This window comes from Heterodontus francisci, chromosome 17, assembly GCF_036365525.1.
Source record: "Heterodontus francisci isolate sHetFra1 chromosome 17, sHetFra1.hap1, whole genome shotgun sequence".
In the NCBI taxonomy this organism is placed as follows: Eukaryota; Metazoa; Chordata; class Chondrichthyes; order Heterodontiformes; family Heterodontidae; genus Heterodontus; species Heterodontus francisci.
The window spans coordinates 1,080,931-1,108,509 of NC_090387.1; the positions used below are offsets into that span (position 1 = coordinate 1,080,931).

The 27,579-nt window shown below is 44.6% G+C and overlaps 1 protein-coding gene across 2 annotated transcripts in view; it reads right to left on the reverse strand.

Annotated features, from left to right (window-relative positions):
• Positions 1–27,579, reverse strand: part of tango6 (transport and golgi organization 6 homolog (Drosophila)) — a 209,881-nt gene that overhangs the window by 110,660 nt on the left and 71,642 nt on the right. For both annotated transcript variants that reach the window (XM_068048952.1, XM_068048951.1), the window contains 2 exons: positions 10,664–10,826; positions 6,327–6,409 (listed from right to left, as the gene is read on the reverse strand). In XM_068048952.1, coding sequence (XP_067905053.1) covers positions 6,327–6,409; positions 10,664–10,826 — 246 coding nt within the window. The remainder of the gene's footprint in view (positions 1–6,326; positions 6,410–10,663; positions 10,827–27,579) is intronic.

Sequence of the window (27,579 nt, forward strand, 5' to 3'; positions counted from 1 at the left end):
TTTCAACGAAATAGCTGGGGGGGTGGGGGAAGCAGGGTTCGATTGAAGGGAAGTTCAAAAAGTCGAAAAGTAACGAGAGAGCAGAGCTACAGGATAGTGAAGGGGTATACATTAATCAGAGTGTGACAGGTAGGGACAGAGAATACAAGCATAAGAGTACAGCAGAAATTTGAACCAGAGTAGGTAAAAATGGTAACAAGTCAAAGCTTAAGGCTCTTTATCTGAATGCACATAGCATTTGTAACAAGATAGATGAGCTGGCGGCACAAATAGAAATAAATGAGTATGATTTGATAGCCATCACAAAGACAGGGTTGCAGGATGACCAGGACTGGAAACTCAATGTTCAAGGATATTCGACGTTCTGGAAGAATAGGCAGAAAGGAAAAGGAGGTGGGGTAGCTTTGTTATTAAAGGAAGAGATCAGTGCAGTTGTGAGTAATGATATAGGTGTAATAGATCGTGATGTAGAATCAGTTTGGGTGCAAATAAGGAATAGCAAGGGAAAGAAATCACGGGTGGAAGTGATCGAAAGGCCCCCGAAGAGTTGTCTCTCTGTAGGTCAAAGTATTAATCAGGAAATAATGGAGGCGTGTAAGAAGGGCATTACAATTATCATGGGTGATTTTAATCTGCATACAGACTGGACAAATCAAATTGTCAAGGGTAAGATGGAAGACGAATTTGTAGAGTACATCAGGGATTGTTTCTTCGAACAATACGTTGCAGAACCTACCCAGGAACAGGCTATTTTAGATTTGGTAATGTGTAATGAGGTAGGATTAATAAGAGATCTCGTAGTTAAGGATCTTCTAGGGGAAAGCGATCATAACATGGTAGAATCTCAAATTCAGTTTAAGGGTGAGCAACTCGGGTCTCAAACCAGTGTCTTCAACTAAACAAGGACAATTACAGAGGTATGACGAAAGTTGTCTAAAGCGGGCTGGGAAAATAGACTAAAGGCAAAGTCAGTAAATGAGCAGTGGCAAACTTTTAAGCAGATATTTCATAACACTCAGCAAACATTTATTCCGGTCAGAAAGGACTCTATGAGAACGATGAACCACCCGTGGATAACAAAGGAAGTTAAGGAGAATATCAAATCAAAAACAAAGGCAAAAGCTAGTGGTAGGCCAGAGAATTGTGAATTTAAAAAAAAAACAGCAGCAGATGACTAAAAAACTAATAAAGAGGGAGAAAATTGATTATGAGAGTAAATTGGCAAGAAATATAAAAACAGCAAGAGCTTCTACAGGTATATAAAAAGGGAGAGAGTAGCTAAAGTAAGTGTGGGACCCTGAGAGGATGAGACTGGGGAATTAATAACAGGGAAATGGCAGTTAATTTAAACCAATATTTTGCATCAGTCTTCACGGTGGAGGACACTATAAACCTCCCAACAATAGATGAGCCAGGTGTAAATGGGAGGGAGGAACTTATAAAAATCTCTATCATGAGGGAAAAGGCGCTGGACAAACTGATGAGACTAAAGGTAGACAAGTCACCAGGACCCGATGGCCTGCATCCAAGGGTTTTAAAACAAGTGGCTGCAGAGACAGTGGAGGCATTGGTCATAATATACCAAAACTCACTGGATCCCGGTAAGGTACCAGCGGATTGGAAAACCGCTAATGTGACACCCCTATTCAAGAAAGGAAGGAGACAGAAAACAGGAAACTACAGACCAGTTAGCTTAACATCTGTCATTGGGAAAATGCTAGAACCCATTATTAAAGAAGAAATAACAGGACATTTCGAAAAACATAATGCAATCAAACAAACAGAGTCAACATGGTTTTATGAAAGGGAAATCACGTTTGACAAATTTGTTAGAGCTCTTTGAGGATATAACAAGCAAAGTGGATAAAGGGGAACCGGTAGATGTCGTGTATTTGGATTTTCAGATGGCGTTCGATAAGGTGCCACATAAAAGGTTATTGTACACAATAAGAGCTCAGGGTATTGGGGGTAATGTGTTGGCATGGATTGAGGATTGGCTAACACACAGAAGACAGAGTCGGGATTAATGGATCTTTTTCAGGTTGGAAAGCCGTAACTAGTGGGGTGCCACAAGGATCAGTCCTAGTGCCTCAACTATTTACTAACTATTATTAATGACTTAGAGGAAGGGACAGAGTGTAGTGTAGTGTGCCCAAATTTGCTGGCGATACAAAAATAGGAGGGAGGGCATGTGATGAGGACACAAAGAATCTGCAAAGGGATATAGATAGGTTAAATGAGTGAGCAAAAACTTGGCAGATGGAGTTCAATGTAGGAAAGTGTGAAGTCATCCACCTTGGTAGGAAGAATAAAAAAGCAGATTATTTAGATGCAAAAAGACTACAAAATACTGCAGTACAGAGGGATCTGGGTGTTCTTGTGCATGAAACACAAAGTTAGCATGCAGGTGCAGCAAGTAATTAGGAAGGCAAATGGAATTTTGGCCTTTATTGCTAGGGGGTTAGAGTTTTAAAAATAGGGAAGTCTTGTCACAACTGTACAGGGTGTTGGTGAGGCCACACCTGGAGTACCGCGTACAGTTTTAGTCCCCATACTTAAGGATATACTAGCAGGATATACTACCATTCTCCAACACAGAATTCCTCAAGGCGGCCATCATCCCCAGCATATACACCCTACTAAGCCAGCGGCGCCTGAGATGGCTTGGCCACGTGAGCCGCATGGAAGATGGCAGGATCCCCAAGTACACATTGTACAGCGAGCTTGTCACTGGTACCAGACCCACCGGCCGTCCATGTCTCCGCTTTAAAGACGTCTGCAAACGCGACATGAAGTCCTGTGACATTGATCACAAGTTGTGGGAGTCAGTTGCCAGTGATCGCCAGAGCTGGCGGGCAACCATAAAGGCGGGGCTAAAGTGTGGCGAGTCGAAGAGACTTAGCAGTTGGCAGGAAAAAAGACAGAAAGAGAGAGCCAACTGTGGAACAGCCCCAACAACCAATTTTATTTGCAGCACCTGTGGAAGAGTCTGTCACTCTAGAATTGGCCTTTATAGCCACTCCAGGCGCTGCTTCACAAACCACTGACCACCTCCAGGCGCTTACCCATTGTCTCCCGAGACAAGGAGGCCAAAGATGACTAGCAGTGGAGGCAGTTCAGTAAAGGTTCACTAGGCTGATTCCTGGGATGAAGGGGTTGTCTTATCAAGAACAGCTAAACAGGTTCGGCCTTTATTCATTGGAGTTTAGAAGAATGAGGGGTGATCTTATTGAAACGTACAAGATTCTAAGGGGGCTTGACAGGTAGATGTTGACAATATGTTTCCACTGGTGGGGGAATCTCAAACTAGGGGACATAATTACAGAATAAGGAGGCACACATTTAAAACTGAGATGCGAAGAAATTTCTTCTCTCAGAGGGCGGTGAATCTCTGGAATTCTCTTCCTCAGAGTTGTGGAGGCTAAATCACTCAATGTATTTGAGGAGGTAGATAGATTTTTGAAATCTCGGGGAATCTAAGGTTATGCGGAACAGGCCCAAAAGAGGAGTTCAGGCCTGGGACAGATCAGCCATGGTCTTATTGAATGGTGGGGCAGGCTTGAGGGGCTGAATGGCCTACTCCTGCTCCTATTTCTTATGTTACGTTCCAATAGTTAAAATTCTTCCCAAGGCAAGATTGAAAGAGCTGCTGATGACTGGACTTCCACATGGGGATGGCTTCCCCGGAATCACAATTGGTGAACATAAAAGTTGAAGTGGAACTCCCATAGTTTTAATTGTTAAAAGTCGATAAGTCAGAGCAGCAGTGGGGAGTCGTTCTTTGAAACACCATCATTCCAGCTGCCAGTATAAAGGGCTGTTGGGTGATACGACAGAAAAATCAAGGAGAAAAGGAGTGTGGTCTCCTCTGATCAGATTCACTTTGATTGGGAGGCAAATACTCACCTCCCTCGGGCATGAATCGATATTTTTTCTGACACTAAGATCCAAAGATAACGTCGGGTCTTCTGCAATGACTGAGTCAAATTGTGCAGCTGATAATTTTATAATTTCCCCATAAATACATTAGATTTTTTTTTGTTAATTGATATTCCTTTCTTCGGAGCCAGGATGAGTAATTAATTAGTAATTTCCTCAGATCACACTGACGCACGCTAATGCACACTGGGACACAGTGACCAGCAGCAGGGCGATGCCAGGACGCTAATACACGGCCAGTATTTCCGTCCCACAAAGCACCACAGCGACTGTTATTCAGGGATGTGGGAAGTGCCTTGAATAGAGTTGGTGTCTCTCTGTCTATTACAATATAGAGAGTTATGACAGTGCTATGTTTCCCATTGGGGCAGCTGCATACATACAAACTGTGGCAAGTGGTTACCCCCCACAATCCCCAAGAGTCTGAATGGCAATATGGTGTCAGCCAATCACCATCAGCATCGTGTCTGAGGCAATATCAAAGTGGTAACTGGAAAGTGCTGACTCCTGAACTGTTCAGATCAAACCCTAGAGAGAGAAACTTGGACATGAGGTTGCAACTCAATCACATTCCCTGCGGCCTCTCACCTGCAAACTACGAATTCACCGCCTTCACGGAGCTCAGAACAAACCCTTCCCACACATTTCCTGTGAACTTTTAATAAAGGATTTTTTGTTTCCTCAACCATCAGCTTGCTTGAACATGTTAATGCCCTTGAGTCATTCTCTTCATCAACAATCATATCCTGACATATGGAATATACATTAAATATTCAAAGGACACAATGTACGTCAGTTACATCAGATGTGTAAGTACACGTCCAATCTGGGTTAGAAAGGAAACCATAAAGTACAATTTCTATCAAATCAGGATAACTTTAAATCATTCCATTTACAACCAGAGCCTTCAAAGGAAAATTACATCTATCACATATACAATCTCACAAGAACTGCTTATAAAAGTTCTGTAGAATATGCTGAAATATTCAAAGGCTAACAAAACTCAAAAATATGCATCTATTCTTGTATCTCTCAACACCAGATGTTACCTCAGTGCCAGCAGCAAGGGCACTTCCAAACCTTAAACTTCACATGTTCCCACCCCACACCCTTCCTCTCCGTTCCCGTCCCACACCCTTCCTCCCCGTTCCCGCCCCACACCCTTCCTTTTCATTCCAACTCCACACCCTTCCTTCCCATTCCAACCCCATATCCTTCCACCCATTCCTAACTCAAATTTTGTAGCGAGTGCCTGTTCCCTGTATCCAATTGTCTGTCTGAAAAATAAGCAGTGTGTTCTCTAATCTCACTTGGTAAGAAAGATTCAGGAAACAATTTGTCGCAGCTAGCTCATCCTTCTGTGGAAACCCCTGCCCTTTGACCAGCTTGTACCATGTCCTGCAGTCATAGCTTAATTTCAAATACGGCACAGGATTAGCTTTTGCTATTTCACTGTATGTTCCATAAAGACCCCTCTCGTTCGACTCCTTTCCTCTTAACTCAGCAAAAACTTGACCTTTTTCTGCACCACTTCCCTTGTGCTCCAGTGAGCAGCAATGATCGCTGTACTCAAACTGCAGCTGTCCAAAGCACTGTACAGCTTTCATACACCATCTCAGAATTATACTCCATGATCTAACAATACAGCTTGACATTGTGTTCGATTTTGTACCTGTGCCCTTTAGATCCACACACACAGCCACATAAAATAGCCTACTACATCATTCACACGCCTCAGCACTACCAAGTCTTGTATCAAGCCCTCATGAATTTTCTAGTGTGCAATGAAAACACCTAGATTATCAAGGCAATTCACTCTACATGACTGAATGAACCTTGTCTCTTGCTTCCTTTAAGCTACCATTTTAACTTGATTATCAGTGCTTGTGTAACTTCCACAATTATAAGGACAAGAGAACAGGAAATAGAATTAGCTGCAAATGCTGTTCAAGCTAAGTAGCTGGTAGGAGCAAAATGCTGAAGATGCTGGAAATCTGAAATAAAAACAAAAAATGCTGTACTCAGCAGGTCTGGCAGCATCTGTGGAGAGAGCAGAGTGAGGCCGAAGGCCTGTTTCTGTGCTGTGTAACACTATGACTCTATGAGAGTTAACGTTTCAGGTCAGTGATCTTTCATCAGAACTGTTCTTCCGTTTGAAGAGTTCTGAAGAAGGGTCACTGACCTGAAACGTTAACTCTGCTTCTCTCTCCACAGATGCTGCCAGACCAGCTGAGTATTTCCAGTATTTTTAGCTTTTATTATAGCTGGTAAGAGCCTTGTGTTGGACAGATGCTGCATAGCCTAATCCCCCTGGCTAACAGACACACTCTCTCCAGGAACAGGGCCCTGAGCAGAGATGATCTGAGAAACAAACATCCCAGGCTTACCTTATATACATCCTCCACACATCTGGTCAGCTCCAGCTCTCCCACAATCACTGTTCCCACCTGTCCAGAACGCTCAGCCGTCTCTGAAAGAAAGGGAGGGAGCACATAGGAGAAAGAGTAGGACATTCAGTCCATTGAGCCTACTCTGTCATTCAATTAGATCATGGCTGATCATTACCTCAACGCCACTTTCCCGCGTTGTCCCCACATCACTTGATCTTATTAGCATCCAAATATCCATCGATTTCTGTCTTGAACATGCTCAATGATTAAGCTTCCACAGTCCTCTGAGGTAGAGAATTCCAAAGATTCACTATCCTCTGAGTGAAGAAATTCCTCCTCATCTCAGTCCTAAATGGCTTGCCCCTTATTCTGAGACTATGTCCCCTGGGAAACATCCTATCTACATCCACCCTGTCACACCCTATAGAATTTTGTAAGTTTCAATGAGATCACCTCTCATTCTTCAAAACGCTAGAGTTTCCTCAATCTCTCCTCAATGGACAATCCCGCCACCCCAGGGATTAGTCTAGTGAACCTCTACGGCACAGAGTTGAATTGTATGCAGAGGTGGCTAGTCTAGCCCCAACAGCAGGGAAATCCAGTGGGAACTGAAGGATGCATCACAAGGATCAACTCTGAGCTTCCCACTGTTTAATAGCAAAAAAGTCAGTATTAAATGAGCAGGAAACAGAGGAAGGAAGAATCAAGACTCCAGTCTAGTTTTCTTTTTCTGCAAGTCTCCCACTCTCCTCCACCACTTCCCACCTGTGTTCCCCTCACCCACTTGCTTCCCCGTTTCTCCCGCTCCCTGCATTCTGTCCAATGGAGATAAGAACCAGAGGATAAAGAATTCCATTTCAGTAAACTGACTGAACCTTTTACATGTAATTGTGGTTGCTTGCTAAGCCTCATTAATGGGTTCTTGGCAAAAGATGTGGCTGTGCTAATGGGCCACGCTAATGAAATCCTACTGAAGAAATTCACCCACAGGGAACTGGAAGTAATAAGCATTTCTCAACCACGTTATTAAAACAAATCAAGCCCATAAGATTAATAGCCTCGTAAGACTGACAAATACACCCTTGGCAGAGAAAGTGAACAGGCAATAACATAAAAGCAATTCTTTAAAATCTCTAACTGACTCAGGTTAAACTGTTTGATTTGGAACATCACAAAGCAACAGCAACCCTACTGCCTGTTTCATATTTCACCAAACAGTCCCTCTCACTACAATCATTTCCCTCCCCACAACCCTCACACTATCCCTCAATCACTGCCCCATCCCCAGATTCCCCCCAAACAATCCTCAAATCACTGCCCCACCCCCAGAATCTCCCCAATAATCCCTCATACTCTGCCCATTCCCATACCCCTTCCCCACCCACCCCTCAGACCTCCCTCCACACAATCCCCCATCACTTCCTCATCCAAACCCTCATTCCAGATCCCCACAGAACCCTGAATCTCTACCTCCATCATTACTTGTCCCCAAGTGCGCACCCTGGCCTCCCCACACACAAGCACAAGTGCAAAGGGAAGATTTCCATCCAGATTAATGTCCAGTGACTGCTGCTGGAAAACGTGCAAGAGTAAGTGTGTATGCACTTGTGCAAGGATAGAGACAGGACGGAGCATTGCAATATTAACCCTCTACGGCACTCACTGTCTAGAGCCACATACACAGAATGGACACTTGGGTGAGGTGCCAGAGGTCACTAGGTGCGCAAAGAACTTGTACCCCAGTAAGCAACCGTGCATTCTAGAGGGAAAGAACATTGCAGGGAAATTGCAATCACAATGTTTAGTCCTCAACTGTATCAATTTAAAATACAATGTATGAGGAATTGAATGCTTGGCTGCTTCAAGACAAATCAAGCTCCCGGCTGAGAAAGGAATGGAGTTCTCTTACCAAGAGCCTCGCCCTCACAAATTTATAAACGTGCCTGGACTGGGGCTGAACAGGAAGAAACCTCAATTTTGAATCTTTCTTTGTTCAACTTTTCAGGATGTCAACAGCTGAAAGATTAACGGAACCTCCACCACAGCACCTCAAAGGAAAGGGATGGGAGAGACTGGGCGACGCTGTCAAAGTCGGACTGAACCTACCCCAGGCTAATGAATGAAATTCTCCTCTCCCCACCAAGTGAGATTGGAGCAGCTTGGGACTCTGATTCAGAAAGGCTACAAGGATTGCTGATGTGGGGCATGGAAACATCACACTGGTGCAGAAAGCAAAATACTGCAGAGACTGCAAATCTGAGTTAAAAATAGACAATCGACAGGTCAGATAGTATCTGGACACCAGTTCAGACAAACGACCATCGATCAGATATGTTACTACGTTTCCCTCTGCACAGAAGCTGCCTGACCAAGAGTGTTTCCAGCACTCTCTTAATTTCACACTTCTGCAAGTCTGTGTGCTCCATTACCAAATTCAACAACCTTTACAGAGAGTCTATAGAAAGAAATAGGCCATTCGGCCCAACTGGACTATGCCAGCATTTATTCTCCACACAAGCTTCCTCCCACCTCACTCCATCAACATATCCTTCTATTCCTTTCTCCCTCCTGTGATTATCTAGTTTCCCCTTAAATGTAATATCAATGCTATTTGCCTCAACCACTCCCTGTGGTAGCGTGTTTCATAGTCTCAGGGCTCTTTAGTTTCCCCTGAATTCCCTATTGGATTTATTAGGGACCATCTTACATTTATGACCTCTAGTTTTCGTCTCCCCCACATGGAAGTATCTTCTCTACGTGTAACCTATCAAAATCCCTTCATAATTTTCAAGACCTCTGTCGGGTCCCTTCAGCTTTCTCTTTTCTAGAAAAAAGATCCACAGTCGGTTCAATCTTTTCTGATTGTTATAACCTCCGAGTTCTGGTATTATCTTTATGAATCGTTTTTGCACTTTCACCAGTGCCTCGATATCCTTTCTATAATATGGAGACCTGAACTGCTCACAGTTCTTAAAGTATGGTCTAAGGTCCTCTATATGATAAACATAACTTCTCTGCTTTTCAATTCTATCCCACTAGAAATGAACCCTGGTGCTCGGTTTGCTTGTTTTAATGACCTTATTACCTTGCACGTAGTAATTTCTATACCCCCAGATCCATCTGCTCCTCAACCCCATTTAGACACTTATTTTCCACAGTTATTATTTATTTACCTTGATAAGAGAGCAAAGTGCAGTAGTGGTAGTGTTGCTGTAAGTATGTTCTCAGCTACTAGAGTCTCATGCTATATCCTGGGCAGTATCAGGCAAGGTGAAGGTACTGGAGGAAAATCGGTACTGGCCTGCAGGAGACACATGCCAGCTGAGACAGAAGTGCATGAGGTAGGCAGGCACCTACTAGGTTGGAACAGTGGAGAGAGACCGGCACTATATGGATGTACCAGAGGGGAGAGGGTGCAGAGGAGATTTACCAGAATGGTTCCAGGGCTGGAGAATTTTAGTTATAAGGTTAGGTTGGAAAAGCTGGGTTTGTTTTCCTTAGAACGAAGGAGATTGAGGTGAGATTTAATAGAAGTGTACAAGATTATGACAGGGTCAGATAAGTTAGACAAAGAAAAACTATCCCCATTAACAAAGGGTACAAGGACTAGGGGACACAGATTGAAAGATGCAGGGGAAATATGAGGAAGCACTTTTTTTTTTACACAACAGATGGTAATGACCTGGAACTCGCTGCACACAAACATGATGGAAGCAAAGACGATCAATGACTTCAAGAGGAAGTTGGATGACTGGCTGAGAGAAATAGACTTGCAGGGCTACGGGGATCAAGCTGGAGAGTTGGACTGACTGCACAGCTCTGTAGATGGGCCGAATGGCCTCCTTCTGTGTCATAAATGACTCTGACTCTAAGAGGTTGTCCCAGGAAAATGCTATATTTTTTGAGTTGACATTAACCACCCCATGGTAATGTCTATAGTGTCAATCATTAACCTTTTGCAGATAACTGTACAATAGGCAATGTTAGGTTAATTTTAAGCATTTCCTGCCATTGTATTGGAATGGTTTCATTCAATGTGCTTGGCAGGGAGCTTAGCTAATCTTACACATAAGTTCCATAAACTGCTTACATTAAGAGTGGGGGGGGGGGGGGGGGGGGCGGGGCAGTGGAAAAGACAATTTTGTGCACTGTAACAATTGAGATTGGCAGCTCAGGAGGTTACATTCCCAGAGGGAGGGGTGACAGTATTCCTTTGTTCTTTCTCGCCCCCTTGCTCACCCTAGCTTCCAGCTCATGCTCATGGTCCCTGTAAGCTCTAGTATTGCGGCTAAAGGGTCATCCTCAAAAGGCCTGGTGTTTGTCTATCTCCATACCTCCAGTACCCAAACAGTTGATCAGCGGAGCAAGTAGAGGCCTCAGCAGGTAACTGTCCGTTAGCTCAGGCTGTTCCTTTACCATTGAGAGGAGAGTCGTCGTTGCCACTCTCTGAAACTGACGAGCCGTCAGTTTATCCCTGATGTGAAACAGTTCAAGAACCTGGTATGAAGCAGAAACAGGGCAGTGTCAGAAATAACATTGGATTCATTTCTGCTTTTAGGGTTCTAAAGAAGCGAGATAATATAGATCACAACAAGCTGTTTCACCTTGAACATAACAGTAGAAGAGGAAACAGCCTGTGCTTAAAGGAAGGAAAAAAAACATTAATCTGTGGAAACATTATTTCAGTGCGTGAGTGGTCAATCTATGGAACAGGCTTCTCAATTCACAGTTGGTAAAACGCTGCCAGTAACTCCTCATAGCAAGAGAGAATTCTAAAATCATTTACAGCACAAGAACAGATGAAATAAGAGATAAGATGATCATCGGATCCATCAGAGTTCACTCTAGCTTTGTCCCTCACCCACTCCAACCACATAACATTAACTCCTGTCCCTCACACAACCACAGGTAACACCCCAGGGATACCTGCCTACCATAAGGGGAAACTACACCTAGGTATACATGCCCAGCAGCTTGGTGATGGCCCCCCACCATAAGGGGGATTCCACCCCTAGGGATAATCACCCACTCTAAGGGGGATTCCAGCCCACAGATACCTTCCCATCGTAAGGGGGCTTCCCACCCAGGGATATCTGCCCATTATGAGGGGGATTCCAGCACAGGGATACCAGTCCACCGTAAGGGGGAGTATACGGCCCCAGAGATACCCGTCCACCATAAGGGGGATTCCTGCCCGGGGATACCAATTCACGTTTTCCTACTGTCCTGTTGTGAAGGCTTTCAGCAAAATTTCAAAATGAAAGTTGCTCTCAATGCAAACTCAGGGCCCACTGGTCTGCAACGAAGCACAGTCAGGGAGCAAAATGAACCATATTCCGCACCCCTCCTACACAGTGCACCTGTCCCCACTCTAAACAACCTACACAGACTGGGTAGAAAGCAATTTATCATTAATGTTCTCAGATTTTCACAATTTACTCAGTGCAGGAGCTGGGTCTCACCCAGATCATTAAATAACACTCTGCAACACTGTATTTGTCTCATGCTCCTGACTACCTGGCACCATGAGGATAAATCACTTTAAAACTAGTTCCCTCCCACTTCTGCTCCCCACTCTGTCCCCTCCCCATGTTGTCACACTCTCTCTCTCTCCCCGGCTTCCCCCGTGCAGGGAAGAAAGGTAGTGATCGTGGGAGGGAGCGGGTAGCAGGAGCAGAGGGGAGGAACTGGTGAGGCCGGGAGCGAGTGGCCCACAGGTAGGTTCGGTGGGGGGAAATGTAGCCTGGAGCGAGTGACTGAGGGGGGAAAAGTGGCAAGGCGAGGAGCAAGCAGACATTGCAGTACTTGATGACATTTTCGCGCACATGCGTGAATTAGTCCTGGCAACATGCGCAGCACCACACTGGCAGCAAGAGTCCATTCTGCACATCTGTGAATCTGGGAGCGCGCTGATGACGTTGGCACTGGGCTGCGTTGTCAGGAGTCACTTTGTATTTTGTTTAGTAACCTTTGACGTGGCACCTTGTCAAATGCCTTCTAGAAATTCAAGTACAACACATCCAAAGGTTGCCCTTTATCCATGTTGCTGGTTAGTCAAACACTATTTCCCTTTCACAAAACCATTTTTATAATGATGAAAGGTTGGGATAGGGTAGATGAAATCAGACTGTTTCCAATAGTTGAAGGGTCATCGATACAAGATTAAATGTAAGAGATTTAGAACAGAGGACAAACTTAACAGAGTTGAGAGGCTCTGAGATTCACTTGCAATGTTAGCGGTTGAGTTAGGAACCAGGCACATTCTAATCAGATTGGAGAGGTGGGTGAGGGGATAAAGGGATAGGGAAACAGTGCAGGTAAATCTAATTAGGTCTACTTGCTCCCAGGGAGGGTAAAAGCCAAAATAGGGCTGGTCGGACTGAAGGGCCTATTCTGTGTTGCAATGTCGGTGTATGTTAGTGTAGAACGCTGAGGCTGCACTATGTTGGATGACCAGGTCTAGAGCTCCATCTACTGGGAGATAGTAGTGGAGGGGAAGGGAGGCTGAGACGCTGGCAGCACCTCATTTAATGAAAAATCCTATTTAGAACATACAAACATACGAATTAAGAGGAGTAGGCCACTCGGCCCCTCGAGCCTGCTCTGCCATTCAACAAGATCATGGCTGATTTGATTGTAACCTCAAATCTACAATCCACGCATACCCCCCAATAACCTTTCACCCCCATGTTTATCAAGAATCTATCTACCGCTGCCTTAAAAATATTCAGACTCTGTTTTTTCAACCACCTTTTGAGGAAGCGAGTTCCAAAGACACTCAAACCTCAGAAAAAAATTCCTCATCTCTGTCTTAAATGGGTGACCCCTTATTTTTGAACAATGACCCTTAGATCTAGATTCTCCCACAAGAGGAAACATCCTTTCCACATCCACCTTGTCAACACCCCTCAGAATCGTATGTTTCAATCTTCCGAACTCCAGCAGACAGAAACATAGAAAATAGGAGTAGGCCATTCGGCCCTTTGAGCCTGTTCATTCATTCATTATGATCATGGCTGATCACCCAACTCAGTAACCTGTTCCCACTTTCCTACAAGCCTAGCCTGTCCAACCTTTCCTCATAAGACAACCGGCCCATTCCAGGTAGTAGTTGAATAAACCTTCCCTGAGCTGTTTCCAATGCATTTATATCCTTCCCTAAATAAGGAGACCAATATTGTACACAGTACTCCAGACGTGGTCTCACCAATGCCCTGTATAACTGAAGCATGACCTCCCTACTTTGGTATTCAATTCTCCTCGCAATAAACGATAACATTCTATTAGCTTTCCTAATTACTTGCTGTATCGGCATACTAACCTGTTGCTATCCATGCACTAGGACACCGGGATCCCTCTGCATCTCAGAGCTCTGCCATCTCTCACCATTTAGATATGCTTTTTTATTCATCCTGTCAAAATGGACAATTTCACATTTTCCCACATTACACTCCATTTGCCAGATATTTGCCCACTCACTTAACCTATCTATATCCCTTTGTAGCCTCCTTATGTCTTCTTCACAACTTACTTTCCTACCTGTCTTTGGGTCATCAACTTACTTTCCCCCCTATCTTTGTGTCATCAAAGCTACCTTAAGGCATGATAGCATAAGGAGTGTGCAACATGCACAGCAAATTTGATACATTTATGGGTAATAGATACATATTTAAGCCAATGAAAATTTTTACCAGCGAACCTTTGCAACTCGAAGAGAAAATGTGGAAGTATAACACTTTCCTGTGTGACAGACTATTTTCTGAGTCTTATGGACACATACTTGTATCTAATTTTTATTGCACGGGAAGGGGTAGCATATTGGCAATGTTACTGGATTAGTAATCCAGAGGCCTGGACTGATGCTCTGGAGTCAGGAGTTCAAATCCACGGCAGCTAGGAAATTTAAATTCAATTAAATAAATCTGGAAAAAAGGCTAGTCTTAGTAATAGAGACCATGCAACTATTAGATTGTTATAAAAGCGATTCATCTGGTTCACTAATGTCCGTACCCCATCTGGCCCACAGCAATATGTTTGACTCTTAACTGCCCCCTGAAATGGCCAAGCAAGTCACTCAGCTGCAGCAAAACCGCTAAGGAAAAGTCAAATGAGAACACCAGATGGACCACCCGGCATCGGCCTAGGCATCAAATCCAACAAAAAATCACACAGCCCTGTCGAGGTCTTCCTCACCAACATCTGGGGACTTGTAGTTGCAAGAGCTGTCCCACAGACTAGTCAAGCAACAGCCAGATATAGTGAAACTCATCAGATCATAACTTACAGCCAATGTCCCAGACTCCTCCAGCACCATCCCTGGGTATGTCCTGTCCCACTGGACCAGAGGTGGTGCGGCACAGTGGTACACACTCAGGAAGGAGTGTTCCTGGGAGTCCTCAACATTGACTCCAGACCCCACGAAGTCTCATGGAATCGGGTCAAACATGGGCAAAGGAAACGTCCTGCTGATTACAACCTACTGCCCTCCTCAGCTGATGGATCAGTACTTCTTGATGCTCAACACCACTTGAAAGAGGCACTGCGGTTAGCAAGGGTACAGAATGTGGGTAGGAGCCTTTATCACCAAGAGTGGCTCAGTGGCACCACGACTGACCGAGTCGTGAAGGACATATTTGTCAGACTGGGCTTGCAACAGCTGAAGGGCAAGCCAACACCACAGAATCATAGAAAGATTATGGCACAGAAGGGGCCGTTCAGCCCGTCGTGTCTGTGCTGGCTGAAAAAACTAGCCGCCCAATCTAATCCCACCTTCCACCACCTGGTCCGTAGCCTTGCAGGTTTCAGGTACTTTTTTTTTAATGAGTTGAGGGTTTCTGCCTCCACCACCGTTCCTGGCAGTGAATTCCAGACACCCACCACCCACTGGTGAAAAAGTTTTTCCTCATGTCCCCTCTAATCCTTCTACCAATCATCTTAAATCTGGTAATTGACCTCTGTGCCAGGGGAAACAGGTCCTTCCTGTCTACTCTATCTAGGCCCCTCATAATTTTGTACACCTCAATTAAGTCACCCTTCAGCCTCCTCTGTTCTAAGGAAAACAATCCTAGCCGATCCAATCTTTCCTCATCTTTCGAGCCCTGGCAACATTCATGTAAATCTCCTCTTCACTCTCTCCAGAACAATTATGTCCTTTCTGTAATGTGGTGACCAGAACGGTACACAGTACTCCAACTGTGGCCTAACCAGCGTTTTATACAGCATTACATCCCTGCTTTTGTATTCTATACCTCGGCCAATAAAGGAAAGCATTCCACATGCCTCTTCACCACTACATCTACCTGTCCTGCCACCTTCAGGGACCTGTGTACATGCACTCCAAGGTCTCTCACTTCTTCTACCCCTCTCAATATCCTCCCGTTTATTGTGTATTCCCTCTCTTTATTTGCCCTCCCCAAAAGCATTACCTCACACTTATCTGGATATAATTCCATTTGTCACTTTTCTGCCCACTCAACCAAACCATTGATATCTTTATGGAGTCTACAGACATCATCTTCACGGACAATATTTGTGTCATCAGCAAATTTCCCAATCATGCCTCCCACATTTAAGTCCAAATCATAAATATATACGACAAACAGCAAGTGACCGAACCCCAAGGAACGCCACTGGAAACCACTTTCCATTCACAAAAACATCCGTTGACTACTACCCTTTGTTTCCTGTCACTGAGCCAATTCTGGATCCAACCTGCCACCTTCCCCTGTATCCCATGGGCTTTCATTTTAATGACCAGTCTGCCATGTGGGACCACATCCACTGCACTACCCTCATCAATCCTTCTTGTTATTTCCTCAAAAAACTGAATTAAGTTAGGAAGACATGACTTTCCCTTAACAAATCCATGCTGACTAACCCTGATTAATCAGTGCCTAAGTGGCAGTTTATCCTGCCCCTCAGAATAGATTCTAACAATTTATCTACCACCGAGGCAAGACTGACCAGCCTATAATTATTTGGTCTATCCCTCTTACCCTTTTTAAACAATGGTACAACGCTCGCAGACCTCCAATCGTCTGGTATCTCTCCTGTATCTAGTGAGGATTTGAAGATGATCCTCAGTGCATCCGCTATTTCCTCTCTGGCTTCCTTTAACAGCCTAGGATGCAATCCATCCGGCCCTGGTGATTTACCCACTTTCAAGGATGTCAGACCCTCTAGCATTTCCTCTCTCACTATGCTTATCGTATCTAATATTTCACACTCCTCTAACTACAATGTCTACATCAACCCTCTCCTTGTGGAGACAGAGACAAAAAACACGAGGGGAAAACCTATCTGACGTTGTCCTCACCAATCTGCCTGTTGCAGATGCATCTGTCCATGACACTACTGGTAGGAGTGACCACCGTACAGTCCTTTTCATAGAATTGTTACAGCACAAAAGGAGGCCATTCGGCCCATCGTGTCTGCGCCAGCTCTCCGAATGAGTAATTCACCTGGTGCCACTCCCCTGCTTTCTCCCCATGACCCTGCACATGCTTCTTTTTCAGATAACAGTCTAATTCCCTTTTGAATGCCTCGATTGAACTTGCCTCCATCACACTCTCAGGCAATGCATTCCAGACCTTAACCACTCACTGCATGAAAAAATATTTCCCCATGTTGCTTTTGCTTCTTTGCTCCAGGAAGAATAACCCCAGCTTCTCCAACCTAACCCTCATCCCTGGAACCATTCTGGTAAATTGCCTCTGCAACCTCTCGAGGACCTTCCCCAAAGCCTGTCCACCATCTACAAGTCACAAGTCAGGAGCGTGATGGAATACTCTCCTGGATGAGCAACTCCAACAACACTCAGGAAGCTCGACACCATCCAGGACATAGCAGCCCTTGATCGGGACCCCATCCACCACTTTAGTGTGTACCATCTACATGATGCACCATGCCGTGGTGATGACTCACTGTGCCTCCTTCAACAGCACCTTCCAAATTTGTGACTCTACCGCCTAGAAGGACAGGACAGCAGACACATGGGAACACCACCATCTGCAAGTTCACCTCCAAGTCACACACCATCCTGACAAAGAACAAAGAAAATTACAGCACAGGAACAGGCCCTTCGGCCCTCCAAGCCTGCGCCGATCCAGATCCTCTACCTAAACATGTCGCCTATTTTCTAAGGGTCTGTATCTCTTTGCTTCCTGCCCATTCATGTATCTGTCTAGATACATCTTAAAAGACGCTATCGTGCCCGCGTCTACCACCTCCGCTGGCAACGCGTTCCAGGCACCCACCACCCTCTGCGTAAAGAACTTTCCACGCATATCCCCCCTAAACTTTTCCCCTCTCACTTTGAACTCGTGACCACGAGTAATTGAATCCCCCACTCTGGGAAAAAGCTTCTTGCTATCCACTCTGTCTATACCTCTCATGATTTTGTACACCTCAATCAGGTCCCCCCTCAACCTCCGTCTTTCTAATGAAAATAATCCTAATCTACTCAACCTCTCTTCATAGCTAGCGCCCTCCATACCAGGCAACATCCTGGTGAACCCCCTCTGCACCCTCTCCAAAGCATCCAAATCCTTTTGGTAATGTGGCGACCAGAACTGCACGCAGTATTCCAAATGTGGCCGAACCAAAGTCTTATACAACTAACATGACCTGCCAACTCTTGTACTCAATACCCCGTCCGATGAAGGAAAGCATGCCGTATGCCTTCTTGACCACTCTATTGACCTGCGTTGCCACCTTCAGGGAACAATGGACCTGAACACCCAAATCTCTCTGTACATCAATTTTCCCCAGGAGTTTTCCATTTATTGTATAGTTCACTCTTGAATTGGATCTTCTAAAATGCATCACCTCGCATTTGCCCGGATTGAACTCCATCTGCCATTTCTCTGCCCAGCTCTCCAATCTATCTATATTCTGCTGTATTCTCTTGACAGTCCCCTTCACTATCTGCTACTCCACCAATCTTAGTGTCGTCTGCAAACTTGCTAATCAGACCACCTATACTTTCCTCCAAATCATTTATGTATATCACAAACAACAGTGGTCCCAGCACGGATCCCTGTGGAACACCACTGGTCACACGTCTCCATTTTAAGAAACTCCCTCCCACTGCTACTCTCTGTCTCCTGTTGCCCAGCCAGTTCTTTATCCATCTAGCTAGTACACCCTGGACCCCATGCGACTTCACTTTCTCCATCAACCTACCATGGGGAACCTTATCAAACGCCTTACTGAAGTCCACGTATATGACATCTACAGCCCTTCCCTCATCAATCAACTTTGTCACTTCCTCAAAGAATTCTATTAAGTTGGTAAGACATGACCTTCCCTGCACAAAACCATGTTGCCCATCACTGATAAGCCCATTTTCTTCCAAATGGGAATAGATCCTATCCCTCAGTATCTTCTCCAGCAGCTTCCCTACCACTGACGTCAGGCTCACCGGTCTATAATTACCTGGATTATCCCTGCTACCCTTCTTAAACAAGGGGACAACATTAGCAATTCTCCAGTCCTCCGGGACCTCACCCGTGTTTAAGGATGCTGCAAAGATATCTGTTAAGGCCCCAGATATTTCCTCTCTCGCTTCCCTCAGTAACCTGGGATAGATCCCATCCGGACCTGGGGACTTGTCCACCTTAATGCCTTTTAGAATACCCAACACTTCCTCCCTCCTTATGCCGATTTGACCTAGAGTAATCAAACATCTATCCATAACCTCAACATCCGTCATGTCCCTCTCCTCGGTGAATACCGATGCAAAGTACTCGTTTAGAATCTCACCCATTTTCTCTGACTCCACGCATAATTTTCCTCCTTTGTCCTTGAGTGGGCCAATCCTTTCTCTAGTTACCCTCTTGCTCCTTATATCTGAATAAAAGGCTTTGGGATTTTCCTTAACCCTGTTTTCTAAAGATATTTCATGACCCCTTTTAGCCCTCTTAATTCCTCGTTTCAGATATTCTTCCAAAGCTTCGTCTTTCTTCAGCCGCCTAGACCTTATGTATGCTTCCTTTTTCTTCTTAGCTAGTTTCACAATTTCACCTGTCATCCATGGTTCCCTAATCTTGCCATTTCTATCGCTCGACACCTCCATCCCCCACCAGGATGGTTTGAGGGCTCTCCGCTTCTTCCTGGAACAGAGGCCCAACCAGTCCCCATCCACCAACACCCTCCTCCGCCTGGCTGAACTTGTTCTCACATTGAACAACTTCTCCTTCAACTCCATGCATTTCCTTCAAGTAAAAGGTGTCGCTATGGGTACCCGCATGGGTCCCAGTTATGCCTGTCTTTTTGTGGGATATGTCGAGCATTCTTTGTTCCAGTCCTACTCAGGCCCCCTCCCCCAACTCTTTTTCCGGTACATTGATGACTGTATCGGTGCCGTTTCCTGCTCCCGCCCCGAACTAGAAAACTATCAACTTTGCTTCCAATTTCCACCCTTCTCTCACCTTTACATGGTCCATCTCTGACACTTCCCTTCCCTGACATCTCTGTCTCCATCTCTGGGGATAGGTTGTCTACCAATATCCATTATAAGCCCACTGACTCCCACAGCTACCTCGACTACACTTCTTCACACCCTACCTCCTGTAAGGACTCCATTCCATTCTCCCAGTTTCTCCGTCTCTGACGCATCTGCTCTGATGATGCTACCTTCCATGACGGTGCTTCTGATATGACCTCCTTTTTCCTCAACCGAGGATTTCCCCCCACTGTGGTTGACAGGGCCCTCAACCGTGTCCGACCCATTCCCCGCACCTCTACCCTCACCCCTTCCCCTCCCTCCCAGAACCGTGACAGGGTTCCCCTTGTCCTCACTTTTCATCCCACCAGCCTCCATATCCAAAGGATCATCCTCCGCCATTTTCGCCACCTCCAGCGTGATGCCACTACCAGTCGCATCTTCCCCACCCTTCCCCTGTCAGCATTCCGAAGGGATCGTTCCCTCCGCGACACCCTGGTCCACTCCTCCATTACCCCCACCACCTCGTCCCCGTCCCAGGGCACCTTCCCTTGTAATCGCAGGAGGTGTAATACCTGCCCATTTACCTCCTCTCTCCTCACTATCCCAGGCCCCAAACACTCCTTTCAGGTGAAGCAGCGATTTACTTGTACTTCTTTCAATGTAGTATACTGTATTCGCTGCTCACAGTGTGGTCTCCTCTACATTGGGGAGACCAAGCGCAGACTGGGTGACCGCTTTGCGGAACATCTCCGCTCAGTCCGCAAGCAGGACCCTGAGCTTCCGGTTGCTTGCCATTTCAACACTCCCCCCTGCTCTCATGCTCACATCTCTGTCCTGGGATTGCTGCAGTGTTCCAGTGAACATCAACGCAAGCTCGAGGAACAGCATCTCATCTACCGATTAGGCACACTACAGCCTGCCGGACTGAACATTAAGTTCAATAATTTCAGAGCATGACAGCCCCCCACTTTACTTTCATTTTTAGTCATTTTTAGTTATTTTTTCTTCTTTTTACATTTTTTACAATCTTTTTTTGCATTTATTTCATTTCATCTTAGTTTGTTCAGTTTGCTTACCCACTGTTTTTTTCAGGTTGTTTTTCTTCAGGTTTGCACTTGATGTTCAATATTCAGTATATTCACACCTAATCTGTACTAATGCTTTGTCTTTCAACACACCATTAACATATTGTTTGCCTTTGCTCCGTGACCTTTTGGTCAGCTATGTGGCCTGGTCCAATCTGCACCTTCTCCTTTGTTATCTCTTGCCCAACCCCCACCTCACTTGTTTATAATCTGTGACTTTTCTAATATTTGTCAGTTCCGAAGAAGGGTCACTGACCCGAAACGTTAACTCTGCTTCTCTTTCCACAGATGCTGCCAGACCTGCTGAGTGAATCCAGCATTTCTTGTTTTTGTTGCCATTTCTATCCCTCATTTTCACAGGAACATGTCTCTCCTGCACACTAATCAACCTCTCTTTAAAAGCCTCCCACATATCAAATGTGGATTTATCTTCAAACAGCTGCTCCCAATCTACATTCCCCAGCTCTTGCCGAATTTTGGGTATAGTTGGCCTTCCCCCAATTTAGCACTCTTCCTTTAGGACCACTCTCGTCTTTGTCCATGAGTATTCTAAAACTTACGGAACTGTGATCACTATTCCCAAAGTAGTCCCCTACTGAAACTTCAACCACCTGGCCGGGCTCATTCCCCAACACCAGGTCCGGTATGGCCCCTTATCGAGTTGGACTATTTAGATACTGCTCTAGAAAACCCTCCTGGATGCTCCTTACAAATTCTGCTCCATCTAGACCTCTAACACTAAGTGAATCCCAGTCAATGTTGGGAAAATTAAAATCTCCTATCACCACCACCCTGTTGCTCCTACATCTTTCCATAATCTGTTTACATATTTGTACCTCCATCTCACGCTCGCTTTTGGGAGGCCTGTAGTACAGCCCCAACATTGTTACCGCACCCTTCCTATTTCTGAGTTCGGCCCATATTGCCTCACTGCTCGAGTCCTCCATAGTGCCCTCCTTCAGCACAGCTGTGATATCCTCTTTGACCAGTAATGCAACTCCTCCACCCCTTTCACCTCCCTCTCTATCCCGCCTGAAGCATCGATATCCTGGGATATTTAGTTGCCAATCGTGCCCTTCCCTCAACCAAGTCTCAGTAATAGCAATAACATCATACTCCCAGGTACTAATCCAAGCCCTAAGTTCATCTGCCTTACCTACTACACTTCTTGCATTAAAACAAATGCACCTCAGACCTCCAGTCCCCTTGGAACCCTATCGCCGTTCCTTCACTGTAGCTGGGTCAAAATCCTGGAACTCCCTCCCTAACAGCACTGGGGGTGTATCTGAACCAGATGGACTGCAGCGGTTCAAGAAGGCAGCTCACCACCACCTCCTCAAGGGCAATGAGGCCTACCTCCCATGAACAAATTTTTAAAAATTCTTCCTAAAACATGGTGACCAGAATTGGACGCAATCCTCTAGTTGGGACCTAACTAGAGTTTTACAAATGTTCAGCATAACTTCCCTGCTTTGAGATTCTATGCCTCTATTTATGAAGCTCAAGATCCCATATGCTTTGCTAACAACTCTCTCAATATGTCCTGCCACCTTCGAAGATCGGTGCACATGAACCTCCAGGTCCCTTTGTCTCTGTACACTCTTTAGAACTCTGCCATTAAGTCTACATTGCCTCTCCCTATCCCTTCTGCCAAAATGCATCATCTCACATGTCTCTGTATTAAATTCCATTTGCCTGCCCATTCTGCTAGCCTATCTATGACCTGTTGTAGTCAATCGGTATCATCCTCGCTGTATGCCACTCCTCCAAGTTTGGTGTCATCAGCAAATTGAGATTTTACACTGCTTCCAATATCCAAGTCATTTATATACATCAAAAGAGCAGTGGCCCAAGTACTGACCCTTGGGCAACAACACGGTCTACCATTCTCCAGTCTGAAAAACAATTTACCATGACTCACTATTTTCTGTACTTAAGCCAATGTTTTATCCAAGCTGACACTGACGCTCATATTCCATGAATCTCAATTTTTTTTAACCAGCCTTTTATGTGGTACTTTCTCAAACAGTTCTTAAAATCCACAGACAACATCCATTGCATTCCCTTCAACTTTCTCCATTATTTGATCAAAAAATTCAATTTGATTAGTCAAGCAAGACCTGCCTCATAGAAACTCATGCTGGCTCTCCTTAATTAACTCAAACCTCTCCAAATGCTTGCTGATTTTTTTCCAATTACTGTTTCTAAAACCTTAACAACTACTGATGTTAAACTGGCTGGCCTATAGTTACTAGGATGGTGCTGACACCCTTTGTGTCACATTTGCCACTCCACAATTCTCTGTATCTAGAGAAAATTGGAAGATTATGGTAATCCCTTCTGCTATTGCCACTATTCTCCACCCCCATTTCATTTTGCGACCTGGGATGCAAACCATCCAGACCAGGCAATTTATCCACTCTAAGTCAGGCTTTCAAGTACCTCCTGTCGCTCAATTTCCACGCCACCAATTACCTCTCCCATCTCCACTTATACCAATATTTACAGCATCCTCTTCAACATTCTAACACACCCTGCACTTAGACGGACATCAATGTTCTAACACACCCTGCACTTACACTGACATCAATGTTCTAACACACCCTGCACTTACACTGACATCAATGTTCTAACACACCCTGCACTTACACTGACATCAATGTTCTAACACACCCTGCACTTACACTGACATCAATGTTCTAACACACCCTGCACTTACACTGACATCAATGTTCTAACACACCCTGCACTTACACTGACATCAATGTTCTAACACACCCTGCACTTACACTGACATCAATGTTCCAACACACCCTGCACTTACACTGACATCAATGTTCTAACACGCCCCGCACTGTCATTGACATCAATGTTCTAACACATCCTGCACTTACACTGACATCAATGTTCTAACACATCCTGCACTTACACTGACATCAATGTTCTAACACATCCTGCACTTACACTGACATCAATATTCTAACACACCCTGCACTTACACTGACATCAATGTTCTAACACATCCTGCACTTACACTGACATCAATGTTCTAACACACCCTGCACTGTCATTGACATCAATGTTCTAACACATCCTGCACTTACACTGACATCAATGTTCTAACACATCCTGCACTTACACTGACATCAATGTTCTAACACATCCTGCACTTACACTGACATCAATGTTCTAACACACCCTGCACTTACACTGACATCAATGTTCTAACACATCCTGCACTTACACTGACATCAATGTTCTAACACACCCTGCACTGTCATTGACATCAATGTTCTAACACATCCTGCACTTACACTGACATCAATGTTCTAACACATCCTGCACTTACACTGACATCAATGTTCTAACACACCCTGCACTTACACTGACATCAATGTTCTAACATACACTGCACTCACACTGACATCAATGTTCTAACACACCCTGCACTTACACTGACATCAATGTTCTAACACACCCTGCACTTACACTGACATCAATGTTCTAACACACCCTGCACTTACACTGACATCAATGTTCTAACACACCCTGCACTTACACTGACATCAATGTTCTAACACACCCTGCACTTACACTGACATCAATGTTCTAACACACCCTGCACTTACACTGACATCAATGTTCTAACACACCCTGCACTTACACTGACATCAATGTTCGAACACACCCTGCACTTACACTGACATCAATGTTCAAACACACCCTGCACTGTCATTGACATCAAGGTTCCAACACACCCTGCACTTACACTGACATCAATGTTCTAACACACCCTGCACTGTCATTGACATCAATGTTCTAACACACCCTGCACTTACACTGACATCAATGTTCTAACACACCCTGCACTGTCATTGACATCAATGTTCTAACACACCCTGCACTTACACTGACATCAATGTTCTAACACACCCTGCACTTACACTGACATCAATGTCCCAACACACCCTGCACTTACACTGACATCAATGTCCTAACACACCCTGCACTGTCATTGACATCAATGTTCTAACACACCCTGCACTTACACTGACATCAATGTTCTAACACACCCTGCACTGTCATTGACATCAATGTTCTAACACACCCTGCACTTACACTGACATCAATGTTCTAACACACCCTGCACTGTCATTGACATCAATGTTCTAACACACCCTGCACTTACACTGACATCAATGTTCTAACACACCCTGCACTGTCATTGACATCAATGTTCTAACACATCCTGCACTTACACTGACATCAATGTTCTAACACACCCTGCACTTACACTGACATCAATGTTCTAACACACCCTGCACTTACACTGACATCAATGTCCCAACACACCCTGCACTTACACTGACATCAATGTTCTAACACATCCTGCACTTACACTGACATCAATGTTCTAACACATCCTGCACTTACACTGACATCAATGTTCTAACACACCCTGCACTTACACTGACATCAATGTTCTAACACATCCTGCACTTACACTGACATCAATGTTCTAACACATCCTGCACTTACACTGACATCAATGTTCTAACACACCCTGCACTGTCATTGACATCAATGTTCTAACACATCCTGCACTTACACTGACATCAATGTTCTAACACATCCTGCACTTACACTGACATCAATGTTCTAACACATCCTGCACTTACACTGACATCAATGTTCTAACACATCCTGCACTTACACTGACATCAATGTTCTAACACATCCTGCACTTACACTGACATCAATGTTCTAACACATCCTGCACTTACACTGACATCAATGTTCCAACATACACTGCACTTACACTGACATCAATGTTCTAACACATCCTGCACTTACACTGACATCAATGTTCCAACACACCCTGCACTGTCATTGACATCAATGTTCTAACACATCCTGCACTTACACTGACATCAATGTTCTAACATACACTGCACTTACACTGACATCAATGTTCTAACATACACTGCACTTACACTGACATCAATGTTCTAACACACCCTGCACTTAGTGACATCAATGTTCTAACACACCCTGCACTTACACTGACATCAATGTTCTAACACACCCTGCACTGTCATTGACATCAATGTTCTAACACATCCTGCACTTACACTGACATCAATGTTCTAACATACACTGCACTTACACTGACATCAATGTTCTAACATACACTGCACTTACACTGACATCAATGTTCTAACACATCCTGCACTTACACTGACATCAATGTTCTAACACATCCTGCACTTACACTGACATCAATGTTCTAACACATCCTGCACTTACACTGACATCAATGTTCTAACACATCCTGCACTTACACTGACATAAATGTTCCAACATACACTGCACTTACACTGACATCAATGTTCTAACACATCCTGCACTTACACTGACATCAATGTTCCAACACACCCTGCACTGTCATTGACATCAATGTTCTAACACATCCTGCACTTACACTGACATCAATGTTCTAACATACACTGCACTTACACTGACATCAATGTTCTAACATACACTGCACTTACACTGACATCAATGTTCTAACACACCCTGCACTTAGTGACATCAATGTTCTAACACACCCTGCACTTACACTGACATCAATGTTCCAACACACCCTGCACTGTCATTGACATCAATGTTCTAACACATCCTGCACTTACACTGACATCAATGTTCTAACATACACTGCACTTACACTGACATCAATGTTCCAACACACCCTGCACTGTCATTGACATCAATGTTCTAACACATCCTGCACTTACACTGACATCAATGTTCTAACATACACTGCACTTACACTGACATCAATGTTCTAACATACACTGCACTTACACTGACATCAATGTTCTAACACACCCTGCACTTAGTGACATCAATGTTCTAACACACCCTGCACTTACACTGACATCAATGTTCTAACACACCCTGCACTTACACTGACATCAATGTTCTAACACACCCTGCACTTACACTGACATCAATGTTCTAACACACCCTGCACTTACACTGACATCAATGTTCTAACACACCCTGCACTTACACTGACATCAATGTTCTAACACACCCTGCACTTACACTGACATCAATGTTCTAACACACCCTGCACTTACACTGACATCAATGTTCTAACACATCCTGCACTTACACTGACATCAATGTTCTAACACACCCTGCACTTACACTGACATCAATGTTCTAACACACCCTGCACTTACACTGACATCAATGTTCTAACACACCCTGCACTTACACTGACATCAATGTTCTAACACACCCTGCACTGACACTGACATCAATGTTCTAACACACCCTGCACTTACACTGACATCAATGTTCTAACACACCCTGCACTGACATTGACATCAATGTTCTAACACACCCTGCACTTACACTGACATCAATGTTCTAACACACCCTGCACTTACACTGACATCAAGGTTCCAACAGACACTGCACTGACATTGACATCAATGTTCTAACACATCCTGCACTTACACTGACATCAATGTTCTAACACATCCTGCACTTACACTGACATCAATGTTCTAACACATCCTGCACTTACACTGAATCAATGTTCTAACACACCCTGCACTTACACTGAATCAATGTTCTAACACACCCTGCACTTACACTGACATCAATGTTCTAACACATCCTGCACTTACACTGACATCAATGTTCT